We start from the raw sequence: 13,576 nt of genomic DNA, 5'->3' as shown, positions 1-13,576 counted from the left end.
CTGACTGCCTGCTATACTGACAGCTTAATTGTTCCCCTCTGCTCTTGATCACCATGACAGACCAGAGCAGCTTGCTCTTAAATACAGACAAGACACTCTTCTAGTCTTTCCATCTCCCAATCCAACTTATCATCACTCATAAACAGGTCACTAAGATTCTTGGGAAGCTGACTCTCATCCTGGTGCAAAATACTCAGTTGTGAACCACTCCAGGGTCCACTTTGTCTCATGGATTCAAGATCCCAAAAGAAGCACATCATTAGCTAAATGTAAAGATAAGAACCTGAGGTTCCCCAGCCTTGATTGTATCCATGAGCTTCACATGATATTCATGGAAAGTCTACCTTGGTGGAGTCAACCTACACTAGAAACAATGTCAACTGTAAGCAGACAATGTAGACAAGCTCTTTCATTGGTTATGCAAGTACTAGACAACTAGTCACATGACTATCTAGGCAATTACAGAAAGGCAAATATGCGTCCACTGTTGAATTTAACCTTTGCCAATCAGTTAAAGCTTCCTTTCTAACAACAGAGAGGCTGAGAAATGTGATCCAGGAACTGGAACAACCACCTGTGCCTGCCACCTTGTGACTCATATTTACACTCCTAACACTCCAGTTCCTTGTCCATGGTGGACATGCTGACTGGATTGAGGAGATACTCGGTGTTCCCAAAAAACACATTTTGGGATTGCTGAATGGTTTGCCGGTACGTCCTTTAGTTTAGGCCATGTAATGATTTCATGAGTCCCCAGAGTGAACAAACTTTGAGGTTTTCTTTAGCTGATGGCTTCCAACACATCTGGTGTCCACCAATGAATCATCTCATCGCCACTGTGACCACGGCTCCTTAAAGCTAACCTGACTCTCGCCAGATGGATGTCGTTCTGCAGAGTTCCACACGGTGTCAACACATCCATATGGAATTGCTGCCATTGGGAGGGATTTCAATACCACACAAAACGGACGTGCCAATCAGTATCGCCGGGCGGGATTTACATAGATGTGACGTATCAGAGAAGCAACTGTTTGGATTCAGACAACAATGGCAGCTCGCGGCGAGGAAGCAAGCGGTAACATTGATGCTGCCACTACATCATTATTGTCCAATCTACTGAATATTAATTAATTTAAAGAACATCAGAGAACGACTTTGAAGGCTTTTGTTAGTGGAAATTATGTTTTCATCCTTCTCCCGACCGGGTTTGGCAAGAACTTGTACCATGTCAGTAAAGATGACGGACAAGTGGTTTATCCAATCGTGTGTACGTTTTTTTTTTAAGGCCCCTCCTTCTGAAATACATCTCCAATGGAGCGATCACAGATGGATGTGTGGAGCTCGGCGGAATGAAATCCATCTGGCGAGAGTCAGGTTACCTCAAAGTCACCCCTGCAGTGGAATTCAGATCTGTTCAAGAGGCTGCTTCACCACAAGATCCAGTTCACTACCTCATGATTATCAGTAGAGAGCTTTCCTCTCCTCACCTGGGTGTCCGATACCCAGCGGTGCAGGTCTGATGGTACAATTAACAAAAATGGCCATCAGTGTTTGACCTAAGGTGGCATGTTACAGCATCCCCTTATAGATCACCTTGTCCTGAAACATGATGTTCATTATAAACAGTCCATGCCATAAATCCAATCAAATACCACTCGGGTCCACAAAAGGGAGGTCATTTCTCTTTATTAAACCCATCCAGGTGATTCCATCCTTGCCCTTGGAGGTATTAAATTCCCCAAGGAGCACAGTGAAATTCCCAGATGGTGCCCTGTCTAGGGCATCATCCAGAGACTTCAAAGAGACCAAATAATCTGAACTACATTTGGATGCATAGGCACAGAGAGCTTCCCTTGTGCAACTGTAAGCCATAAAGAACTGACACTCACTTTACTAAAGTAGATGAGAGTCTAGTTTATCTACAGGAGTAAGGTCTCAGACTCCAAGCTGTGTGCAGAGACGAGTAAAACTATATCTAGCTGTCATTGCTCAACATCACACACCAGCTCCAGATCTTTTCCCACCAGTGAAGTAGGATATCTTAACCTGACTTATCTAGCGATGACCCCAGGTGGAGAGGGCTTCGTATTTGGTTTTTGGTGTGAGCCTAGCTTAACACCAGGAGTCAAGGCTTGATATCAAATGCACTTCTTTTAGACTTTATGATAGTATTTTAATTCAATTAAATAAAATATACAATGATATAATTGATATAATACATGTCATCTCAAGGCACTTTCCAAAGTCAAATTCAATCAGATTATACAGATTGTATAACACAAATAATTAAATTATCACAATTAATTTAGAACTAACAATTAGAACTAACAATTTAGAAGTAATAAAAACCTATGCATTCAGTGCGAATAATTTTCTTGTACAATTTTGCACTTAGACTAATGTTTACCTGTGAAGGTTTTTTGATATGAGTCTAATCACTCAGCCAAATACCTACATAAACAGATTTTGCCAACCGCATTTAAAACGTGCAATTTGGTTTATGAGACAAAAAATGTTTGGTCCCAGTAAATTAGTAGGTGAGATTGGTTATAAAAAGTAGCAAAAGAGAGATCGGTAAATGTTCAGGTATGCATTAGTAGATTATGTCATACCGATAAACAGCTCTATGCCTCATTGACTCGCAGTCTGATGGCTTGTTTTGTGTGTGTGTTTATTCATAACAACCCTAGGATTACAAGTGACCTTAATCATCTTCTGCTTTACCTTCCACCAGCAGTTTACAAGATGTCTTGTCATCAGTAGCGTCACACGTATACATGTCTTCATCGCCAGAGTCCACGTCGTTGATGGTGAGCTTTCGGTACACATCTTCACTTTTCATCTCATACTTTTTGCTGGGCCTGACCTCCGTCTTGTTTTTGAACCACTTCACCTTCGCACTGGCACGGGACACTTGGCATTCGAGATGAGCGCGGTGCTTATACATCGCTATCTTATCCCTGAGTTTCTTCACAAACTTCACAGGTAGCTCTATAGCAACATGAAGTAGTCATTGTGTCACAAAAAAGTATTTTCTATGTAAAACACCTTGTTAAAGCTCCCACTAAAGCACGGGATAGGGAAGCCATTGCAAAATATCTAATTATGCCAAAGGCAAGGAAAGCAGGGCTAAAGCAATGGACCACAAAATCTAATCTCTAAGATAAAAATGCAATATAAAATTTGCAAATTGATGCTATTCAAAGTATCTTTGACTGTATGCCACCATTTTTTGTGTATACAATTTATATAATCAATCATTGATAGCAACAAGTCAAAATTACAAGACAATCAGACAAATAGTTGCCTAATTTGAATCAGAAAATTTGTTATTGAATGCCAAAAACCTGTAGCAAAAAATTATAAATCTTGGTGCACAAAACACCAAGTTTGGTTCTGCTAAAGTGTATTCGTGGTGCCATCAGACCTCAATCAGGAATAAAAACCTAAATGCAAATGGTTGATGTGTTTATTCGTTTCAGGTATATATTACATCTAGTAGTAATGTCAAGGTTTATCATACATTGTACATGGTGCAAATGTACAATGTAAGATTAGGGGGAAAAAAAGCATGTCCCAGTATGTTTAGATTTAGAGGAAAGCAATATTTAAACATGCTGATAGGTGTAAACCTTCATTCTAAAAGTTTTGACGCGACAAATACGATTAATTCAACTGCAATGCAATGATCCAATGGTTAATGACTTCATGCCATTCTCCATACAGTAATCAATGTTTTAAAAATGTTATCAATGTGCAAAATCAACTGCTTACCTTTCACTTTAAGTTTTGCAGCTGAAGAAGCTTTTTCAGCTATAAATTTAATTTCACCCATGTCCTCAGGAGTTACAGACTTGAATAGCAGTACGTATGTCCTGCCTGCAAGAGCATAAAGATATCGTCTAACAAAAAATATAACTGTATGTCATCATGGTTCAATATTTTCTGAAAGTCATTACCCTCTTGTCTCATCTTGATGTTCTCGCTGGCTTTAATTTTGGTGTTTCCTCTGAACCACTGGTACTCCACGTCATCATGAGAGATTTCACAGGAAAATGAAGCACTCTCCTTTTCCACCACCTCCACATCTTCCAGCTTCTTAACAATCTTGATATCTCTGGCTGCAGGGACCATAATGAGATTGAATTTTATCAGAACAACCAAATCAGCAGACTGTGTTTTTTTTTCTTCTTTTTTAAGTTAGCAACTCAATAATCACCTTGAACAGTGAGCTTAGCAGAGGTGTTATCATCAGTTGTTCGACAGATATAAGTGCCTCCGTCTTCAGGTGTGCATTTGTTGATGACCAATGTGCGCTTTCGGCCCAACGAATGAATGGCGACGTTCTTTGCCGGCTTCAGTTCAACATCATCCTGCAGACATGTTGTTTTTAAAATGTAAGTCCGTGCTTTACATTTTAAATGAAGTTATTTTCATTTCCAGACTCTGACTGAACAAGTGACTTTTCACCTTGAACCATTTGACTTCTGCGTTGTTTCTTGACACTTCACATTCAAAAGTTGCTTTTTCCCTCTCAGGAACATTGATATCCACAATGGGTTTGGAGATCATTGCAGGAGGTTCTGTAGGATCAGCGCATATATGTCAAAGCATGGCAACGACTGAGTGGTCAGACAGTGCCCTAGAAGGATTAAGAGTCAGCAGAATCTACCTGTGACAATCAGCTTGCTTGAGGTATGGACTCCCTCTGCTTGGAAGGAAATCGTGCCAGCATCCTCCCTCTTTACATTGGAAAGCGTCAGGGTATGCTTCTTCCCCAGGGTTGTGACGCGGCAGTTTGGCCCTGACTTTAACTTGGCCCCATCTCTGGTCCATAAGCCTTCAACATCAGCTTGACTCAGCTCCACTTCAAGTGTTACCGTCTCCGTTTCATGAGCTTTTGTGTCATTTAGAGCTTTTATTAACTGTATCTTCTTCACTGAAGGGGAAAACAGAATTTTGTGGTCAACATACAGCGACGAAGTAAAAAAGTTTGGAGAGTGACAAAAAAATATGTTTCATAAACCTTGCTGTTTTTGTGTTGTTTGGTATTTTTGTCAAAGGTCTATGAAAAATCAATTTGCTCAGTAGTGCTTATAAAGTTTGAAAGTCTTATTGGGTAATATATGAAGCCTATGCAAAATTAAAGTTTTTACAGCGTAGACTGTTCTTTTTCAAGTTTTTTACTGTAGGGTTCTTTATGAGATCAAGGTCTGAGGAGTTTTAACACCATGGACTCTAAATTTCAGTGCTTGGATCCCTTACACACTTAACACGTTGACTTGTGAAAAAAATCATCCATCATACTGGTGGCATCCTTTGATAATAACTAAACTGACAAAAGAAGAATCAGTTCAAGAATCACTGTGTTTAAAGTCAACCATCTGCTCTGTTAATTCGATCAGAATGACAAGATAACGATATCTGATGCGCTTTTCCAAACACTTAATCCTAGTTAATCATAAGATCACTGAAATAATGCTGGAAATATATTTTATGTAAGAGCTTGAGCACAGTGCAAATGTTGTTTTTTTGTTGTTTGTTTTGCTGATAATCAACATTTCATCTCATAACTCTATATGACAACCTAGACGGAATGGAAATTGCTACAGCAAGTGGTCTTTCAACAAAGCCATAAATTTAGTGAAACACGTTTGAACGTGACTAAAATCTGAGTAAACAAGATCATGTGGTTTGTAAATGCAATCCAATCCTCTGTTAACACCTTATATTATGTTATTATGTTATATTATCATTAACTGATTGGACGGTATCACCAAATATGCATATGTTTTATCATTCACTTCAGAAAACTTAGGGATTATTCTTACTCTCAACAGTCAGCTTTGCCTGGGTCTTGTCATCCAGGGTCTCACAAGAGTAGATGCCACGGTCAGAGTAAGTTACTCTCTTGAAAAGCAGGATCTGCTTCGCTCCTTCAACTCGAATCTCTGCGTTTCCTGTGGACTGCAGGACTACACTGTTCTTCATCCACTTGACTTCATCTGAGGGCTTACTGAGCAACACTTCCAGTCTTACTTCACTCTCTTCCTCCACCGTTAGGTTTTCCAGCTTTGTCTTAAACGTGACTGGTTCACCTGGAAGAGAATAAAATGACATGACTTATTTGGATTTCATATTTTTTGGAAACTGAAGAATTTAACAGATTAAAGCAGCTATTTCAACAAACATTTCCAATCTTACGCTGGACTTGAAGAGTTGCTTTGCAGCTTTTGCCTTCTGCATCAACGCTAACCTCTCCTGCATCTTTCTGTGTGACTGATGTGATGGTAAGCGAGTAGCTCCCGCCTCCGTGCTCGGGCTTGTATTTGGGTCCAGCAGTGACGGGTATGTCGTTGTGGAACCACTTAACTTTGACGTCAGCCGGGGTGACTGCACATTTGAAAATGGCATCCTTTCCCTCCGTTGCGGCGACGTTGTTCAGTTTAGTGGTCAACCTCACAGGTCTTGGTGCTGAAAAGAATTAAACCATTTTTAAAGATGCCATCCAGTGTACAATTGTACACTGAGAATAGAAATGCATACATTCCACAGCTTCATTAAAAAAAAGGTTCTCAGAAAGTGCGCTAAAAAAATAAAAAGCTGGATGAAAGTGGTGCAAGAATTTTACTAATCTTCTTTTATTCGTAAACATTAGGGTGGATGGGCAACCTTTTAGACATTGCAAGATATAATCTGAATCATTTGAGTTTGATTTCAGTCTTCCTTGGTCCTCTTCACAAATAACACACACACAATAAAACAGTTTAAACACGAGTTAAGTGCTTTCACATGTTTTAAGGAGGAGCAGCATTTAGTTCCTATGCTTCACTTATCTGGAACAAACTTCCAGAAAATTGTAAAGGTGCGGAAAGCCTGAGTTCCTTTAAATCAAGATTAAAAACACATTTGTTTAAGATTGCCTTCAACTGTTCTAGTTAACTGAATCACCACTTTTTTGTTCTTTTTTTTCTATCTACATTTTATTCCTACTTGCTTTTATTCTGTTTTATTTTGCTATATTTTAATTATGTAAAGCACTTTGCAGTGTCTTTGTACTGAATTGTGCTATACAAATAAATTTGCCTTGCCTTGCCTTAAGTTTTAGGTTAAAAAAAATTACAAAATCCATGAAGTGGATAAGCTAAAATCTTCACTGTCCACAGCAGCTTTCACTCTGTACAGAAACAACTTCTTCCAATGGGGACCAATAAAGAAATCTTGATCTAGAAATGTTTTGGTAAAGCTGTATAGATTAATAATAAAAAAAATTAACTTTAATGAAAACATGTGAATGAAAAACACAAGAAATATGAATGGCAGTACTGAGAACAACTCTGAACGGTTGCCTCATGTGATGTCACCAGTGGCATGCATAAGAAGGTTCATTTTAGGAGGATGAATGTTAGCAACTGAATAGCACTTTAAAACTAAAGGGTAAAAAAATATATATAAATATTACTATGACATGCTGTTCTATAAATACCAAACCAGGTTAGTTTAATTGTTACATAAAACTCTGGTATCTGGCTATAATTGAATTTCTTTTAGTCTTAAACAGTGAACTTTCAGTTTCAATTACCTTTAGAAGTTACTTTAGCAGAGGTCTTGTCATTTTTACACACGCAGCTGTATTCCCCTTCATCTTCTTTAGTCACCGCTGTTACACTGAGGACCCTTTTTGCTCCATCCGTTCTGACACAGTGTCTGTTCCCAGGTTTAATTTCACGCCCCTCATGCTGCCAGACAACATCCCCGGAGGCCCGATTCAGCTCACAAATTAGGCTAAGTGTTCCTCCCAACTCCACCGTAGCAGGTTTCAAAGGAACAACAAACTTCAAAGCTGAATCTAAAATGAAAGCGTAACGTTGCAGGTGAAAAAGAAAATGAAACATTTGCGGAGGCAGACGCAGAAATGCTTTTATGTGACCTACCTTTAACCTGAACTTTGAATTCCACTTTGTCATCGGTTGTCTGGCAGGAGTATGTTCCACTGTCTTTGGTCTCAGCTGATTTCACTGTCAAAGTGCGAGAAAGCCCATCTTTTCGTATTTCACACTTGCTGCTCTCCTTGAGCTCCACACCTTCTCTGAACCACTTCACAGTACCAGCTTCTGTGGCCAGCTCAGCAGTTAAAACAACATTTTCACTTGCTTCAACAACAAATGTGTCCTTGGCAGGCTTCTTCTTGAACTTCACAGCCCCATCTACAAAATATAACCTTTTTTAAGTGTTTTGTTGTAAAACATGATCACTCCAATTGAAACTAGAAGTATATTTGTCATATACTTATACCTGTCAGCTGCAGCTTGAATGCCAGCTTCTCACTTCCAGCTTCACATGTATATTCCCCAGCATCCTTCTTCTCCATTTTTTCTATCACCAGCTCACGGGTCTTGCCCTTTGACTCCATGTGGATCCCTTTAGTGGAGGTCAGAAGCTTTCCATCCTTGAACCATTTCACCTCCATCTTGGAGTCTGAAACTTCACAGCTCAGAGTGGCTTTCTGAGACAGCGTTGCTTTCACTTCTCTCTGGACTGATTCCTTGTTAGAGAAGCCGGCTGGAGGTTCTAGAAAGCAAATAAAACAGGGGAAAAATTTTGTTTAAATGCTTTAACATAGGAAATAACTTTCAGCTGGAAACGCGTGAGAAACCGGCTGGAGGCCGATGCCAGACAATTTTCTGTGTATTTGGTCCTGACCGGTGGCCAGCTGGTCAGACGGTCAAAAATGAACACATCATGCCTAAGCGCTACCCGGTCACAGTGACAACCCTCTTCAGAGTTGACTCTGTTACTGAGCAAAGAATATTTAGAGTTAACTATTTTTATTACCAGTGAGTCAGAGGAAGTACAGGGATGTAAGGGGCTGGACAATATAGAGAAAAAGTATACTGATAAAATCAAAATCATATTGATCAAATCAAAAATTTTCAATACACATATTTAAATAGTAAAGGGCTTGTACTTGTATAGTGCTTTATCAAGTCCGATGACCCCAAAGCACTTCACACTACAGTCAGTCATTCACCCATTCACACACATTCACAGCGTGATGGTGGTGAGCTATGTTAGTAGCCACAGCTGCCTTGGGGCAGACTGACAGAAGGGAGGCTGCCATACATCGGCGCCACCGGGCTCTTTGACCACCGCCAGCAGGCAATGCGGGTGAAGTGAGACGGTCAGAGCGGCACAGTTTCTTTATGTTCTTCTCTATCTTTTATGTTGTACCCTTCATTGTAAAACAATCAAAAACAACTTAACAAAAAGACCAAGCAATAGAATGTTTCAGAAAAGCAAAGCTGCAAAAATAGATTCAGTATAAGGTTATACTTCAACAACAGTAAGAAGTATTATCATATTTCTCCTACCTGCCACATGAATCTTAAAAGCCAACTTCTCGGTCCCAGCCTCACACATGTATTCTCCAGCGTCTTTCCTCTCCACGCTGTCAATCACCAGCTGCCGACTCTTGCCCTTTGATTCTGCGTGGACCGTCTTGCTGGATGTCAGCAGCTTGCCGTCCTTGTACCATTTCACCTCTGTCTTTGCATCAGCAACCTCACAGCTCAGGGTGGCTTTCTGGGAGAGAGACGCTTTCACCTCCTTTTGGACAGATTCCTTGTTGACGAAGGTGGACTTAAGTTGGGTCTCTGCAAAAATAATAAATGAAAACATGTCAAAGCTACAGGTTTGGTGTGACTCACTCAACTTAGAACGGGGACAATAAGAATTGAACTGAAAGACCTACAGGATTTATCCAGCCAAGATCACATTACTCAGTACGAAGAACTCCTTACCTTCAACAAGCATCTTGAAAGCCAGCTTTTCAGTCCCAGCCTCACAGATGTACTCTCCAGCATCTTTCCTCTCCACGCTGTCAATCACAAGCTGGCGAACCTTGCCTCTTGATTCTGCGTGGACCGTCTTGCTGGAAGTCAGCAGCTTGCCGTCCTTGTACCATTTCACCTCTGTCTTCATGTCATTCACCTCACAGCTCAGAGTGGCTTTCTGGGACAGAGTGGCTTTCACTTCTTTCTGCACAGACTCTTTGCTCACAAAGGCAGACTTCGGTTGGATCTCTGCAGATAATAAAGACAATTCTCATGGTATCCTTGCTTCATCTTGATATTAAAATAATGACCTACCAATACTAGTGTGATTTGGGCAAGTTTTAGCCAGAGGTGCTATATTTTACTGTTACAGAGAAAAATGATGAAAACAGATATTCAATTCAGCTAAATTTGTATGTACATAATTAGGAGCGAAGCTTTTAACAACGTTAAAATACTTATAGCAGCACTGTGTAACCTTTAGCCACAAGGGGCATTAGACTTGTAACTTCCAGGTTTAGTTATCCTTATATAGGAAAATTTTTTACCAATCTGTATAATCTGACCCAATCTGTATAATATGATTGAACTTAACTTTATAAAGTGCCTTGAGATGACATGTTTCATGAATTGGCGCTATATAAATAAAATTGAATTGAATTGAATAGTGCCCCTGAAGGCCACTGCTGATGCAACTTTGTTGCAAAATTAAACATGTGCTGTATATTGATCTAAAAAATCATGCAAAAAGGCTGCTCAGAAATTATAATAAGGCTTATTTTGCTGTAATGCCAGTAAAGATGTTTCATTGATTACTTAGAACATTGTAGAAAAAGGTTTGACATGCATACGTTTGAAAATTGATAGAATCAATAAACTAATAGTCTAAGATTACCATTATCAGAAAGAAAAACTCTTTACCTTCAATGTGTATTTTAAAGTCAAGCTTTTCAGCTCCAGCCTCACAGATGTACTCTCCAGCATCTTTCTTCTCCACGCTGTCAATCACAAGCTGGCGACTCTTTCCTCTTGATTCAGTGTGGACAGTTTTGCTGGATGTCAGCATCTTGCCATCCTTGTACCATTTCACCTCCGTCTTCGTGTCATGTACCTCGCAACTCAGGGTGGCCTTCTGGGAAAGAGTGGCTTTCACTTCTTTCTGCACAGACTCTTTTTTTACGAAGACAGACTGGACGTGTGTGTCTGTGAAGAGTATGAATGCATTACTTTTGTATCAATAATCCTCTTCTCAACACCATTACCTACAGTATCTGTGAATATATATTGACCAAGGTACCAGTCAGTTTAGGTCTGGATTCTACCTTGCACTTGGAGTTTGAAGGCAAGCTTTTCAGCACCAGCCTCACAGATGTACTCTCCAGCATCTTTCTTCTCCACGCTGTCAATCACAAGCTGGCGACTCTTTCCTCTTGATTCAGTGTGGACAGTTTTGCTGGATGTCAGCAACTTGCCATCCTTGTACCATTTCACCTCTGTCTTCGTTTCTGCTACCTCGCAGCTCAGGGTGGCTTTCTGGGAAAGAGTGGCTTTCACTTCGTTCTGCACAGACTCTTTTTTGAAAAAGGCAGACTGGATCTGTGTCTCTGTGGGTAGAATAAATGCATTACTTTAAATTAATAAACCCCTTTTCAGTATCATTACCTGCAGTGTCTGTGCAATATATTGACCAAGGTACCAGCCAGTTTAGTTCTGGATCCTACCTTGCACTTGAAGTTTGAAGGCAAGCTTTTCAGCACCAGCCTCACAGATGTACTCTCCAGCATCTTTCTTCTCCAGGCTCTCGATCACAAGCTGCCGACTCTTGCCTTTTGATTCTGTATGCACTGTCTTACTAGAAGTGAGAAGCTTGCCATCTTTGTACCACTTAACCTCTGTCTTGGTATCAGACACCTCACAGCTAAGCGTAGCTTTCTGGGACACGGTAGCTTTGACATCCTTCTGGACCGACTCCTTGTTGAAGAAGACCGACTGGGCCTCTGATTGAATGGTCACGAGAGAAAACACATCAGTCACTTCTCATTAAAAGCCTGTTGAAATATGTACTGAACATTTTTACCTGCTATGTGAACCTTGAAAGACAATTTCTCAGTCCCAGCCTCACAGATGTACTCTCCAGCATCTTTTCTCTCAACGCTGTCAATCACTAGCTGGCGGCTCTTCCCTTTGGATTCAGTGTGGACGGTCTTGCTGGAAGTCAGCAGCTTGCCATCTTTATACCATTTCACCTCTGTCTTTGTGTCCGCTACCTCGCAGCTCAGGGTGGTTTTCTGTGAAACAGTGGCTTTCACCTCCCTCTGAATTAATTCCTTGTTGCAGAAAGCAGACAGGGCCTCTGAGATAAACAAGAAATATGAAGTTGATATGAGAAATACATACAATTTCAAAAGACAAAAACAAAATGGGGATGATTGAATGATTTTTCCCTTCAAAGACCAGCACGCAAAGACCTTTAGAAGATCATGTAGCATTGCATGGAACCATTATGACCTACTCTTGATGCAACATCTGCCTGGAATTGAACATAGTTAAAAATGAAACAGTGGTGGGCTAAGCAATAATGTAAAGGATGTGTTTCATTAGTGTTACCACAGGCCTAAGTTTTATTAGACAATTTAGAGTTTTATAAAAAAAAAAGAATGTAGGTATCAAAGGATCTTTTACAAATTAAAGTTAGTTTGTAATAATTTTAACAATGAGGTGGCTTCATGGTGCAATACACCATAAAGAGCTACACAGCACCTTTGAAACATAAGGGTGCTTGATTTCAAAACTGCTGAAACTGATCTCCTCAGTCAACATTTACGTGATGCTGTTGCAGGAGATGGCAGGCATAATAACGTGCCATGTTCATAATAATGTGCCATGTTCATATAAATCCAGATATAAATCATTTGAACGTTATTGCATTTTGTCTATTTTTACATTATCACTGTATCACAGTATCAACTGTCCTGAGAACATGCAGGGTTGCCCATGAACTTGTATAGCTGTCATTTTACTGTAGGAATAACAATTGTCAGTTCTCTGAAGAAAAGTGCATGAATAAGTAGGAACCAAGCCAATAAGAGGCTTGTAAACCAGAATTTTCCACTATGTATATTGCCTTACGTTCAAGGAAGGCATGCCAGCATTAGCATACAATTCACAGTGCAAGTGAGGCGGCTACAACCAATAATCAATCTCAGAGCACAGGGGTACGCCGGAGTGAGCCAAATACTGTATGCAACTGGTTGAAACACACATATACACAATTATGTATATGAGATACGGTAATCAAGCACAGAAAAGTGTCTGTCATAAGAGAAGCTTCTCGGCTCTGAGCGAGAAACATGACCTGTTTCTGAGATAGAAACTGAGCTTCACCCTTAATTCGGTGATCAAACGTTTAAGATGAACTCTAAAAGAAAGCTCTGCATCAATAATTAATCTTCTGCGCTTGTAACTGGTGACAAGCTTACGTTTTATTTTGGGTAGTTTTAACTGAGGGTATGTCCTTCAACGAAACAGTTACATTTTAAAAAGCTTTTTTCTTGCAGCATTTAGAAGCAGTTTCATATGCTACAGATAAATCTGCAATGCATCAAAGGCAGACTACAGACATTCAAATGCCTGTCCGATTAAATTTGAACAGGAAGAAATGAAAGAATCATCCGCATAAAGATGGTATGCAGCATTTGTTAAATTTGCACAGAGATTAATAATGTAGATTGTGAACAGGATTG

At 39.9% G+C, this 13,576-nt stretch overlaps 1 protein-coding gene across 18 annotated transcripts in view; it reads right to left on the bottom strand.

The window, feature by feature from the left end:
- obscnb (obscurin, cytoskeletal calmodulin and titin-interacting RhoGEF b) overlaps nt 1-13,576 on the bottom strand; it is an 81,191-nt gene that overhangs the window by 51,406 nt on the left and 16,209 nt on the right. For all 18 annotated transcript variants that reach the window (XM_036138286.1, XM_036138287.1, XM_036138288.1 and 15 more), the window contains exons 11-27: nt 11,911-12,186; nt 11,555-11,830; nt 11,156-11,437; nt 10,755-11,036; nt 9,801-10,082; nt 9,372-9,653; nt 8,296-8,571; nt 7,935-8,207; nt 7,583-7,849; nt 6,205-6,474; nt 5,832-6,098; nt 4,673-4,939; nt 4,471-4,583; nt 4,220-4,373; nt 3,960-4,121; nt 3,775-3,879; nt 2,725-2,991 (exon numbers count right to left, since the gene is read on the bottom strand). In XM_036138286.1, coding sequence (XP_035994179.1) covers nt 2,725-2,991; nt 3,775-3,879; nt 3,960-4,121; nt 4,220-4,373; nt 4,471-4,583; nt 4,673-4,939; nt 5,832-6,098; nt 6,205-6,474; nt 7,583-7,849; nt 7,935-8,207; nt 8,296-8,571; nt 9,372-9,653; nt 9,801-10,082; nt 10,755-11,036; nt 11,156-11,437; nt 11,555-11,830; nt 11,911-12,186 — 4,101 coding nt within the window. The remainder of the gene's footprint in view (nt 1-2,724; nt 2,992-3,774; nt 3,880-3,959; nt 4,122-4,219; nt 4,374-4,470; nt 4,584-4,672; nt 4,940-5,831; nt 6,099-6,204; nt 6,475-7,582; nt 7,850-7,934; nt 8,208-8,295; nt 8,572-9,371; nt 9,654-9,800; nt 10,083-10,754; nt 11,037-11,155; nt 11,438-11,554; nt 11,831-11,910; nt 12,187-13,576) is intronic.

Source organism: Fundulus heteroclitus, chromosome 6 (genome assembly GCF_011125445.2).
Source record: "Fundulus heteroclitus isolate FHET01 chromosome 6, MU-UCD_Fhet_4.1, whole genome shotgun sequence".
Taxonomy (NCBI): Eukaryota; Metazoa; Chordata; class Actinopteri; order Cyprinodontiformes; family Fundulidae; genus Fundulus; species Fundulus heteroclitus.
This window is presented reverse-complemented; position numbering and strand designations above follow the sequence as displayed.